A 13,284-nucleotide genomic window follows, 5' to 3' on the forward strand; every position below is an offset into this window, starting at 1 on the left:
CTGTTTCAAATATTTGAAATTTACAAATAGTAGAGGAACGAATGTTTGCTCTATCTGAAGATGTGCAAACTTTCAAGCTTCACTACATGGTAAGACCTTGCGGGTTGGTTTTTCTGCATGACACCGAAGCCGTGCCAAAAGCCTAATGCAGAAGCCTTGCACCAAGCAAGTGTTCACTAACTGTGGTGTATGTTAGGTCAAGTGCCACACTACAAAAGCAAAATTTATAATCTAAAATAGCTTTCCTATAAATATAATAGCAGAAGTGAGAAATAAAACGTTATTGCTGGCTTGTTGGTGAGGTCCCACCAGCAACTAGCATGCCCAGCCTCCTTTCAATCATTGAGGAGAGTGGGGGCACTGCTGCCTATCATATTAAATATACCTAATATGCTTACTGTCTTCACAGTATTTTGAGGAACCCATATTTCTTTATCTCAATATATGCAAAATTCTTGTTGCACTGGTTTGCATGTCTATGTTTTATTTTCTCTGTTATATTAAATTTTTTGTATGTCAAGCGCAAGTACCTGAACAGAGATGTGTCTAGTTCTGACTGCCTAAGCTGTCTTTTTTGGTGTAGTTATGTTTTATACACTCTAGAAACACCAAAACAAAGATAGTGTGGTTTGAAAATATTCAATTCGCAGCCCTATTCGTATTCAAAAATATTTTATTGAATTCACAGCCAAGTTTAACTTGTGTTCAATTCACAGACGCAAAGTTGATAATCACACACCTCTAAATATATATACAAAAGGTAAGTTGTCGTTTGTAGTGACAAGAAACACTCAGCTGCAGTGGCGTCGCTAAGGGGGGGCCGGGGGTCCCTGGGCCCGGGGTACCAGCCCCTCGGTGAAGGGGGGGAGGTGCCACTTGTGCCCCTACAATGTGCAATGCTGACGTCGAAAACTGGAAGACAACTGTAACGAGACCAAAGCTTTGGCCTGTTCAATTTACGTCCCCACCAGTCTATTCAAATTTGTTTCCTGGTACAATGGAAGAAAGCGAGGAGAGTTTTGGCATCCAGAAATGTCACGGTAGTCGAGGATGGGTGCGGCTTGAGGAGTTAATTGGCTGCAGGGTGAGCGGAGGCAAACAAGGAACGATTCCTGGAGAGGGGGTGCGTCGGTATACGACTGCGACGCTCGGAGGGGTGTAGCGAGCGAGCTTGCTTTCCAATGGGACAACAGGGGCCTAACAAAGCCCCTTCATCACGTCCAGGACCACTGTTGGGGCGGCGGACGAGATCAGTAGGGGGGAGGAGTGAAGGGGGAGGCATCCAAGCCTACGAGACTTTGGTCATGTGTCCTCGGCGGTTATTTATGTGACTTTTTTTACGCACATCAGATATTGTGTACGGGTCATGGTGAATGTTTAGCATTTTCTGGAGTCTTCGCAGTGACGCGTTGAAGACCGTGTACCCCGGTCCGGTTGTCATATTTTCAGAAGGAAACCAAGGTGAAAATGACCTGAAAGAAAAAAATATGGGGAAGATTGAATCTTGAGGAAGCGGGGACTGATAATTAAAACGAAATGAAAGTAAGTGTGAAACATGCAATGAAGGTTGGTGCGGGGGAGCTAACTGTACAAATTAAGCCTGTGTTGGGAGGAGGGGTGGGAGCTCAGGTGTCCAACATTAGGTGAGACAAATGGGTTGTCGCGATTTCCCCTTGGTTGCACCCGATTCCTTCAGTGCTTGCACTAACCAACCAATTCGCAATTTAAGCAATTGCAAAGGATCTGATATCGGGTGTTGATAGCTCATTTTTTATGTCGTTGACTTTCCTTCATCGTGCCCAGCGACGCAGCCAGCACATGCCAATTATATGGAAGGGGCGTATTCCATGCGGCCCCGTGTAATTAAACTAAAAGAACAACGGACGAGTAGCTTGTTGAACAAATTATGCAAGAAATAGAACAGTTATGTAGGCATTTATTTTATTTACCTAACTTTTAATCAGGTAAATCTACGTTTTTTTATTTCATTCCCCTGTAAGTTAAGGGCAATATAAATGAGTATCTGCGTTGCGCACATAAATAAAGTGGATAGCCGTGTGTTCATCTTCTTTCCATTTTACCATGGTTTCCGAGTGACCGTCCCAAGGAGTTCCAAGTGAAGAAATAGTTGAAGCTGATGACCTAAATATTTTGCTCTGGTAGGTTCATCATCTAGGTGGAGGGTGAGAAAAAAAAGGACAGGACAACGAAATTAAGTGCATAACAAAAAGTTAAACACCAGGTATGTCACCCACTTTCTATCATTAGGCATTCGATCCGCTGAGTGCTCCCATCCCGGAATATGGTCGGGAGACCCCACGCTAATTGAGGTGGGAGTGAGGGGCAGTTTCTGTGTTAGTGAGAGCGTTCTGCTGAGTGCTTTGTGAACATTACTAGAAAAAAAATTTTGAAGACTGTGCGACAAAGGACAGGACGCCCCGTGTCGTATAGAAGATTTTTGAGCTGAGCGCCCCTCCGCATGCATTGGGGAGGAAAAATCTACTGGAACAACTCCGGCAGCACAACGACGACGTCTGGCTGCAAAACATCAGACCACAAAAGAGACTTCGGTGAAACGCTCCAGAAGCGTGACCAACTGGAGGAAAAGTTGCAAAGAACATAAATCCTTCCCTACGAACCCTCCACTTGTGTACATGCAGGCACCGCGCTCCACAGCGAGGCACTTCGTGAGTGACTGGCGCTACAACGCGACCCCAGTCACCCCTGAAGGAAGAGGGAATCGAGATGGGTCAACACCACCTAGACTATAAAGCCGAAATTCTCTTTTGCGCGACGCGGCCTACGTCATCGTGCTGGGGCGGGCGGGGGCTGATTGAAAAAGTCGGCTTCTTGGCAAAGCACAGGGTCGTCTTCCCTGCAAAGCCCAAATACTTTTCTGCTGGCGTCGCCTGCAAGCTTTTCCGGGGGCCCTGCCACCCCTTCCACTGTCCCCTGCAGGAGCAGAAAGACGGCCATTGTCGCGAGACACGCTAATTGCCTCCCGATGGGGCCCACAAAAGCCCAACGAGAAGGGGGCGAAAAGAAAAGGCGCGCCCACTCAGCATAACTTCCCGGCTTATCCTTTGTAGTGGCTGGGCGGCAGGGTTCACTAACCACAACTTCCCAGAATTTTCATAGCCACCCCTCACAACAAGTTTCCTTCAGGGTAAAGAGGTACAAGTAGTGCCACACATCATGCCCGTGTTTGTGTCAGTTCGCGCAGTGACAACAAATATCGATGTATATTTTGCGGTAGAATGAGGACAGATTGTTCGGTAAATTGTCGACAAAAATAACTTACAATTATGCGAAGTGGTGCCGAGAAAAGGAATATGGTGCGCGCATTCCGTCGACAGTCATTGAGGCCTTCGGCGCTTGCGGTAAGGACATTTTTCCAACGATTCACACACTCCTGCAGGTCCTGGTGACGCTGCCGATCAGCGTTGCGACAGCAAACAGGTGCTTTTCAACTCTTCGCAGACTGAAGACGTGGATTCGGTCCACCATGTGCGAAGATAGATTGTTAGGACTTGCTTTACTGTCTACGCACCGGGACATTTTCGTCGACGTAAATAGTGTAATTGAGCGATTTGCTCATGGTGGTAACCGCAGGTTGCTGCTATCTCTGTAATCCGTCTATAACGGAAAAACGAATGGCTGTAGATTGAGTGCTGTTATCTTTGTAATCCGTCTACAAGCGAAAAACGAATGGCTGTAGATTGATTTTCTTCTGTCGGGTGCGTTAGTGTATGCCTCTTTTTGTATCATTCACATCAATCATTTGTGTGTTTAGAAGCTGGGAAATTTATTTGAAATGTTTATTTAGGCACAGTATGCACCTTCAGTTTATGCTGTCTGGTGCTTGAGCGATTCCATGTGTCTGAAAAGATGTGATATGCCTTATTGGAATTTTCGTTTGTGCTTTTTCGGCGTTGTGGTTCAGTCGCCGACGCTCCCTTTGCATTAAATAAATTATCAGAACAACGTATACTGACACTGTTTTGCTTTTTGCTTGACATTTCCCTGCGATACATAGCATATATAGAGTAAACCCTTCCTTATTCAATGTGTCGGAAAAATTGTACTTCCAGCTCTGACTAGAACTTAACGGCAGAAATCACGACGGCCATGCTAGGATTTCTCTGCACTGCGACTAACTGACCAGTCGCACGTGCACACTGCGTACTTTTCGCTAGTTTCTTCAGGACAAAAATAGCTCAGCGCATTTTCAGAACATTATGTAGTGCCGGAAGGGTTGTTTTCTTGTACGCCTTTAAATAAGCATGCTTAGAGTACACAGGTTTAATACACGTACCAGCACGAAAAAGCATTGAGTATTTGCGTGGATTTCTTCAAGGGGCAACTTTCATCTCGCTCTCCGCGCCTTCCTGTTTCCTGCTATGCAAATGTAGTGAACCCCACCCCCTTGGTGCCACCCTGGATCCGCCCCTGCCGGAACGTTATTATAATGTTTGTATATTTACATTACTTTAATGTTGAGTCATTAGCATTGTAATATGCATTAGCATTTCTAACATTGGTTTTAAGTTGTTTCATAAACGTTAAATAAATGTTGGGAACAAAACGTTAACATACATGCTTGTTTTCAACGTAAAAATAACGTTTCTAACATAGCATAAACATTGAATGTTTTTTAAACGTTACATAAACATTGCCACGTAACATTTAACGTTATTTAAACTTTCGCAACTTCCAAATAACGTTATTCTAATGTTCTGTGCTACTTGGGAAATCGATCAAAACCCGCTTTGATCAGTGGTGACTGACAGCTGCCTCAGCGATATGTCGCTGCTCAGCTTGGGGACGGAGATTCCTCAAAGCGTCAATGATGAGGATATCATCAAGAAACTAGCGAGTGAAACGGAAAAGCATGTAGAAACATGTAGAACTTTTTATCTATTCTTAAAACACGAATAAAAACAGAAAGCGTGCTAAAACGTACGCATGCCCCATTTCAAGGTTGGATTTCGGCGAAACGCGCGTAAGGTATAGAAAATTTTGTTTATTTATTTAGTAATTTAAGAGAAAAAAAGCCGCATGCAATAGGAATGTGTTTTTTCTGTTAAATATATATATTGCCTGCAAAAATGTGAATCTGTTACCTGTTTACCAGTGAACTATGTTTTATTATTAAAATATTTTTGTCATGTTCGGTATCCATCTCATTTACTGTAAGCGCCACTTTTTCTAAAAAAAAATTAGCTCCCCGCAGGTTCCGAATATTTTATTAATAAACCATTCAAATTAAATTTCGCGCTCAGTCGGCATATACAATATACTGCCTTAGGACAGCTTAAATTTGAGTTTCTTGATGAAATCACAAAATAGCCAGGCGATTGGTAGCTTATTTACTGTAAGGATGGGTGAACAGTTTCTGAAAAAGGACTACCTGTTTACTTCGGTAGTGCTCACCCGCCGCCGACCAAAGCGTGGGCTGCCGAATACGCCGCCGCTACAGAGGAGCTTGGCGGCTTTCATGCACCCTCTCGCCGAGCAGCGCCCCTTGCGGCCTCTGCGCGCAGTCATCGCCGGCGGGGCCACCCCCTCCCGTAGAGAATGCGCGCGCTCTGCACACTAGCCAGTATATTCTAGGCGCTATACTAATCACGTTCGTATTTCTGTTTCTGTAGCTGCAGCGGCAGATTTGAGATCTTTCTTGCGAACCACCTTTGTGGTTGTTGGTGCCGTTTTTACGTTTTCAGTCACACCGTCACTGCAGAGTGACGTAATGTTCTGTTGTGAAAGTGAACGACGGTAGGGGAGATAACCGAGATAAGGCATCGTACTTTTACATGTGGTGGCAAAAATGGCGTTTGGATCCGAAGAAGGTAATTCAGAAAAAGTGCTTCATTGAAATGTGAATCGTCTCGCCGACGGTGTCGTGCATTGCGCTTCTGTCTGACAGTACAAATTCCGAACGCTCCGTCGACAGGGGCACTGGGCAGAGCTCTGATGTTAGGTACCCAGGGTTTGTTGTCATAAAGAAACTATGCAGGGTGCTGTTTTGGCCAGTGGTTCTCAGCCATGAGCGCGCCGGGGACCCCTTTTGGGCTTGCGAAAGTGATGGGGGATCCCACGATGAAACGTACGTTGATCAGTGTCATAATGTCAACAATTTTCTCTTGAATAGCCTTCCGAACATCCATATGCTGCTTTTTCTCTGTCTTTTTTGTTCTCGTTCATAGCTGGCGTGTTGCGCAAAAAGCAGATACGTGCTACGCAGAAAAACTAAACGTACAGGTCACTCGGCGAAGCCAACTTTTTGCATTGCCAGTAAGTGCTGACCAAATGAAGCAAATAATTGCGCGGGGGGAAACGTTTTGGAGGAGACTGCCCTCATTTCAGAACCACTGCGCTAACTTGCCGTACAGCAAACGTTTGAGGGAGCATAGCGTTACCATGTTTACGTGTGTTTCCGGGAGTCGACTACGAATGCGCGAGAGCTACCGCGAACAGTAACTGCTTGATGCTTGGCACAGCCGTTCAAAGTATTCTTGGTTGATGTTGTCTGTTACATTTTTTCTGATAAATAATGATCAGGAGCAGGACAAGCGACTATTTTACTCGAATGGGCGAGCAAAATGGCCATCCCTACTTGTGCTAAGCCTCGCCCGCTTTAAATAGTTCAGTTAAGTTTCTGAGCTCGGAAGGTGCTTTTACGCTTCCGAAATTGTGCTGGCCAAGGCAGTGTATTGTAGTATCTGGGGTTTTTGCATCTCGGTGTTTCGGTGGTTCTACCACCAGGGGGCTAACCCCAAGCTATATATATGACGTCACTGAATAAATTATTCTCTTTTGGCTTGACTCTTTCACCGGGCGTTTGTCTCCTGCTTCGCCCTTCGGGGCCGTCGCCGACGCGACACTACATGTATGTTATTCAGTAATTTACTACAAATTTTAGTCGTTTCTTGACGACATATTTAGTGCGAGCATAAATTCTAGTTTACTTGATTCCCTCTATGCTCAGTGAATGGCGCCACCATGTTTTCTTTTTTAAAGCTCTTCACGTTATGGCTACAGTGATGTCATAACAACTGAAGTTATTGTGAATGCTTCATCCGAAAAATGAAACGTTCAAGCAACTTTAGGCGAAAGCAAATAGATGTGAGCAACAAAATTTTGTGGGATTTGCTTTGAGACGAATTTATCGGATGTCGTTACCTGTGCCGGCGTGGTTGGAATACGCAAACTGACAACAGTGGGCAAAGCGTGTCCTGCCGTTTTCAGCGGTAAATGGAAAATCCTGCTTACGGTAACGCAAACATTGAAACAATATGCTAAAACTCTCTAGTGTTTCCACTCCTGGTGCAGATTTTTAGTGAGTGCACGCTTTTGGGAAGCCGCACTTTTGTTTCTCTATGGTGAAAAACAGCTGCCGTGAAGCGGAAGGCGATATTTTATCCGCAGAGAGATCTGAATGGCCTTGGAAGGGTGTGGCCGCTAACCATTGAGAAACGAAATTCTGAACGTGCCAGAAATACACATATAGTTATTTTTTACTTCTTTCTTCACTGCAGACTCTGGGAGCTCCTCAGGAGACTCACTGACCACTCAGGAGTTGCCGGGCAAAGATTGGAAATGTGCACGAGCCAATTCCACAGCCAACCTGGAGAGCCCAAACGGATGGTTTATCAGTCCAAGCCTTAGTTACCAGCTTCCCTGCACGGCATCCGAGGGCACCACCTGTCAGATCGTGGCACACCTGTCGGCCTGGAACAGGTTTCTCTGGCCCCTCTCCTGGCGGCTTCGAGAGATGCCAGGAACAGCTGGAAAACTCATTGTGTCACTTTACGAACCACGTGAGAGGCATTGCTCGCCGCAACTGCAGTGCCAGGCTACGCAGCATGTGTGCTGGCTTCTCAAGACCCACTGCTGTGTGACGCACGTCGAATGGCGTGGCGCTCCCTTCGGTTTAGTCCATTCCCTTGGTGAGCTCCTGGTAGATGCCATTCGAGCAAGTGAGTCTATCACAAGTGTGAAGCTTGCGGATTTGTCTTCCCGCCTTGATAAAGATCTAGTTTCTGCCGTTCTCTCTCTGCCACATCTGTTGGAGCTCGAGTGTGGAGAACACACACAGGCCATTATGGTCATGCTTCCTACTTTTCGCCAAGGTTCGACGTCTCTGACAGCCCTGATGCTTCCAGATGCATACATTGATGATTCGATCTTGGAGGACTTTTTCAGGGCAGTTGGGCAAAGCTTGTCCTTGAAGGAACTTGTGCTTTCGGGTTATGTCATTGCCCGTGCCCCACCCGTGGCAAAGGCAGCGCTCACGGAATGTCTGAAGAACAGTACCTCGTTGACAAGCTTGACTGTGGCACTGGATGACAGCGTAAGGTACTTGCCGCTCGGGTGCATTCTGGAAGGCCTCGTTGAGAGCCGGAGTGTTCTTTCTGTGGACGTAACATGTAGTAAAATTGGCCATGCTGATGTCCAGTTCATCTCTCAGATCTTTGAGCACAACAGCGTTCTGCAGAGCTTTAGAATAGCAAGGGATTCTGAGTTTTATTCAGAGGGAGCTTTTGCTAAGGTTGATTCTGACCGCTGCCTCAAGGCGCTCGTTGGAAATCGCACCCTTGAGCAGGTCGCCTTGCCCATTGAAGTTTGGAATGAGGGCCAGTGGAAGGAGTTGTTTGAGGCACTGCCAAGCAAGAGGAACCTGCGGAAGGTGATCATCGGAGTTCCCGACAGAGGATTTCTTTACGAAGAATATCCTCCTCTCGTGGGTACTCTCTGTGTTTCCCTCAAAGGAACGGCTGCAGAGGAGAAGGTTTCCTTTGACTGCCCCTTTGATAACGAAATGCTTCACGAGAGCTGTATGTGCAAGGCATTTTCAAGTGTCACACTGTCTGCCACTGGTGAAAACAGGGAAGCAGCTTGTGGGCTTTTGGATCGCATGCCGTCGCTTGGTCACATAACAACGATGCACCTGGAACTTCGCGGGGTTGATGACCAGAATCCAGTTCTGTTCTCAGCTCTCACCACATTTTTAGGAGCAACTCGTAGTCTTAAGACCCTCACTTTCAGCATATGGGTAGACGACTCGCTGCATTACTGGCAGGACACCGTGCTTCGGGGCTTGGCTGTTAATACAAGCCTGAGGAAATTGGGAATCGAAGTATGGCGAGTTTCGGAGGACATCTCAGTGTTTGCCAATCTTCTAGCAGCCACCATCAACACAAGCAAGAACATCTGCAGGTTTGACATGCACACCGGAAATTCACGTGTCCGAGAACGCACCTTGCAGATACTGTCCACAGGAATTGCAGACAACTACAACCTCCTCAGCGTCACCCTGCCAGCTATGGATTCATGGGCAATGGCAAAGACGTTGTTCTGGTTCAAAGTTTTGGACACAACAAGGCGCAACTGTGGCTTGTTGACCGCTGCTGCCCACTTCGCCAGGGGAACGCGACGTGACAGGTACGTACCCCCTGGCCCAGAGAGGCTCAGGATTGCGGTTGAGTTAAACCAGATTTTAAGGCAAGAGCCTTCAGTTAAAAACTGTCGTTTTCCGGTCAAGAATAAGGACGCCACTGCAACAAGCAAGGGTCTCCACTGGAGAAGACTGATTACGCCGTGTTGTACCCGCACCTTGCGAGCAGCAGAACAAGTTGGCGCTGTTGTTCCTTTCTTCATGGCACATATCCACTATTTTTTTACCAGGAATTGGGAACTTTAAGGAGATAATAAAATTGACATAACTGTGAATTGGAAATGTAAAGTTGTAGGATAGTGCATGCGGCCTGACACCTGAAAGTGATGTCACGTGAGTAGAACAGGCGCATACTGGCGACGCAGAACCCCGATACTGAGGAAACGGGTGTGTTTGCCAGTCTATTTGCTAATGCGATTCACGCCACAGGACAAAGAAACGGAGGCGAAAAAAGTCAGGGAAGCTTGCACGCACGCGCAAGATTTGAACGGCGAAGCTGTTGTAGGGGTTCATTGACGGACACAAAGTTGCCTTTTAGTATCTTTGCGGTATCGTGGTTAAAGTTGGTGGCGTAGCATTTCAATGACTGTATTATTTTGAGCGGGGCCTGAATGAGCTCGTCGTTTTGGCCAATGTTTTGGTACGCCATTTTCGCAAGTGTGATGACAGACGGTCTCCAGCGGATGATGCTTTGCACGCCAAGCTTCTCGAAGCGCGGGCTCCTTGACAGTCAAGTCTGTGGTACGGAGCGCATGCGCACAGTCGCACGAGGAAGAGCGAACGAGGGGCGTACGCTGCTATGATGTGCCTCTCGTTCTGAGCTAGTGTTGCCATGATACGGCGAGCACTGGAGCTTTGTTGTGGCCGATGTCGGCCAATCTCCTTAAAGGGGCCCTGAAGACAAAATGCAAGTTTGGTTCATTCAAAAGATTGCCTCGTTAGAATCGCACTTTTATAGTGAACTTCGCTCAAATAAGCTGTATAGTTAGGAAAAAAGGGAACGGCCGTGCGTCCCACTATAGCTCATTTCCCGCAACAGAACCTGTGATGTCGTACCAGACAGCTCTGCGATTGGTGGAAGCCCGAAAAAGCAAACGCTAGTCAGGCAGAGCTTATAAGCTTGCCGAGCGAGCTATTTGCGCCTAAATTTAGAGAACATTCTTTTTACATCAGTAAGAATGGTGGGTCAAATAGTGGAAGTTACGAAAGCGCACGTAAACATAGAAGTACCGATGAGTACTGCTGTTGGTACTGCGCACAATATGCTTGGTTAAGATGCACAGCAGTGCGGGCTTCGGGGTTGTCTCAGACGACACCGGCCAATTGACGCAAGCGACGGTGTCTTACGTGACCATATTTGTCGAGCAAGCGCCATGTTTCACAAAACGATTATTTTCTCCATGAACAAAAACAAGCCAGGTTTAATTACCGTCACAAAGAAACTAGAGGTAGAAAACGGCTTGCCGCAGTGTGGCGGCAACATCTAGGTTGGCTAACAGTAAGAAAGGCTCAGCTCCACACCAAGTTTAGCAAAAGGACCTGTTCTTATGATGTCATTGCAGTCGTCGTTCAAGCACTCGTTTTGGCGCGAGAATCAAAAATTTAGCTGAAATTGAATTATTTCGCAGTGAATAATTAAGCATCGTTTGCTTCCGGACAAGCTGGGCGCTCTATAGAAGACGAAATCTTAAGAATAAAACAAACTTGTATTTTGTCTGCATGGCCCCTTTAAGTGGGTATACTTAGCTTGACATATGTGCACTTAAAGCATGCGGTTAATATTTTTGCCCATATCGGCCAATCTCCCCAAGCTTATCTTGACGAACCTGCGCTCAAGGCACGCGTGCTCAAGTGGCCAACATTTTCTTGGTACATAAAACTGTGGACCCTGTACACTATTTGCTCAATAGCTTCGTTGTTAAAAAAGGAAAAAAGGAAACATGGCACGGCAAGGAAAAAGCTGTTGAAATCGTTCACGCTGAAACGAATAAATGAAAGTAATGAAAGAGACGCCAATACGATGTAGCGGGAAATAGTTTGTTAATAAGTATTGCCAGGCTTTCACATTCAAAGCAAGCAAGCAGACCTGAGTGCCCCCTAGAAATTTTTTTGTTTTTGGAGAATTGCAATAACAGCACTGGCTAGTGCATAATAGTGTGGCAGCATCGAGTCTTGTTGAAAATATCTAGTTTTCATCGAAAGTCAGCATTTCTCGGGTTTTGCAGTCTTTTCTTGTCTTGTCTACAAGCAAGGTTTGTTGAAGATACCGATCCCTTCACTGCATCCTCCCTGCTGATTTGCTGGCATCTGCTGTAATGGCAGAGTAGCTAACCTGCAGATTGCTAGTACCGTATTTTCCAGTGTATAAGTCGCGTTTTTTTGTGTGAAATTTTCGTTGGTGCGTCTTATCCACCGCTGCAACTTATGTAGGGAATAAACTTGGTAAGTGACGGCCGCGGGTTGTCCGTGCTCGAAAAGGTGCCTGTGTGCTGCGTGATGTCAGCGCACGTTAAGAGACATAGCTCTACTACGGTCTAAATGAATTAATTATTTGTTAGCGTGTCGGAGGAAGAAGGCTTCGATGGTTTTGCCTAAACGCTGTCTGTAAGTACATGACAACTGTGTGTATCAGTAAACCATTTTTGAGAAGTTAGTTCTGTCAAGACTTGGGACAGTAGATGCATGTGTCTAGCGCTTGTGTCAAGACTTGGGACAGTAGATGCATGTGTCAAGACTTGGGACAGTAGATGCATGTGTCTAGAGGCGGCGGCCACCGCAACCATGTACTTTCCGCACTTTCTAACGAACTGATCCTCTATGAGTTTACCTGATTAACAAGTGCATTTGTACACTGGTATGACCTATATACATTTTTTTCGGAAAAACTGCCTTTTTGAGAAGGGGGGGGAGGGCGAATTATACACGGGAAAATACGGTATGTTCAACCTGTCAAATCAGTGCATAAACAGTGTTTGTGTTAACCGTTATACTGGGGAAAATCAAAATTTTGAAGGCTGACATAGATCGAAAATGTGTTGAACACCTGTGTGATGTTGTTGCAGTAGTTAACACCTGGTTTGTGTATTCTGCTGCACATTGCAGTGCTGAATGACCACATAATGGTACCAGTTAAACAGGGCAATGCAGCCACAAGTAGGTCTTGAACAAATTGTCAACATCACTTCAGTGCATCCTTAAGCCGAAGTTAGAACTGCGAAGTAGCCAAATGCCCAAGACAGCTGTAGCCAGCGGACCTCGTTTTTTTTCTTATACTTGAGAAGGTGAGGAAAAGCAAAACATACTGGCCTTTCTTCTTGCTTGCGTGCACTATTGTTGTTGACAAGACCAAGCCCCTTTGTTATAGATAGATGGTTAAAACGTGAAGCTTTCTTTCTTGCAACCTGAGATGAAGTTGAAAATCCAGACTGCTTCGACTGTGCCGGAACAGCGCAATGGGATAGGCATCAGCTCCGTAACGCAATGCACTCAGGTGTGATTCTGATCACTGGAAGCGTTTCTTTTGTGAGGTGTTTGTTGGGTTTTTGTTTGTGTTTGTTTGTTTGTATCATCATCATCATTTCGTGAAACCCGTTGTGCCAAGTGGCTTTCCTGCAGTGCGTTTTGGCACGACATTGAGGGCCATCAGAGAGGCGTAGAAAGCTTCGCTTCAAAATGAAACTTTTCTCACGAGTGATTTTTTTGTTTGGAGACGCACCGATATGGTCACTCCAGCCAAGAACCTAAATGGTGCAATCCTGTGCGTTATGTTGTCTTGCTCTTCGCTTTCTGTGTCGGACGCGTGACGACAGATGATAAAGTTCTTTCTG

At 46.0% G+C, this 13,284-nt stretch overlaps 1 protein-coding gene across 1 annotated transcript in view; it reads left to right on the forward strand.

Moving 5' to 3' along the window:
• The window catches only part of LOC144161603 (uncharacterized), a 38,244-nt gene that overhangs the window by 22,886 nt on the left and 2,074 nt on the right, over positions 1-13,284 (forward strand). The window contains exon 3 of the mRNA XM_077692241.1: positions 8,434-9,444. Within this exon, the coding sequence (XP_077548367.1) occupies positions 8,434-9,444 (1,011 nt within the window). The remainder of the gene's footprint in view (positions 1-8,433; positions 9,445-13,284) is intronic.

The sequence above is a fragment of the Haemaphysalis longicornis genome, unplaced genomic scaffold (genome assembly GCF_048455015.1).
Source record: "Haemaphysalis longicornis isolate Haplotype H1 unplaced genomic scaffold, Haemaphysalis longicornis Haplotype H1 scaffold_12, whole genome shotgun sequence".
Lineage (NCBI taxonomy): Eukaryota > Metazoa > Arthropoda > Arachnida > Ixodida > Ixodidae > Haemaphysalis > Haemaphysalis longicornis.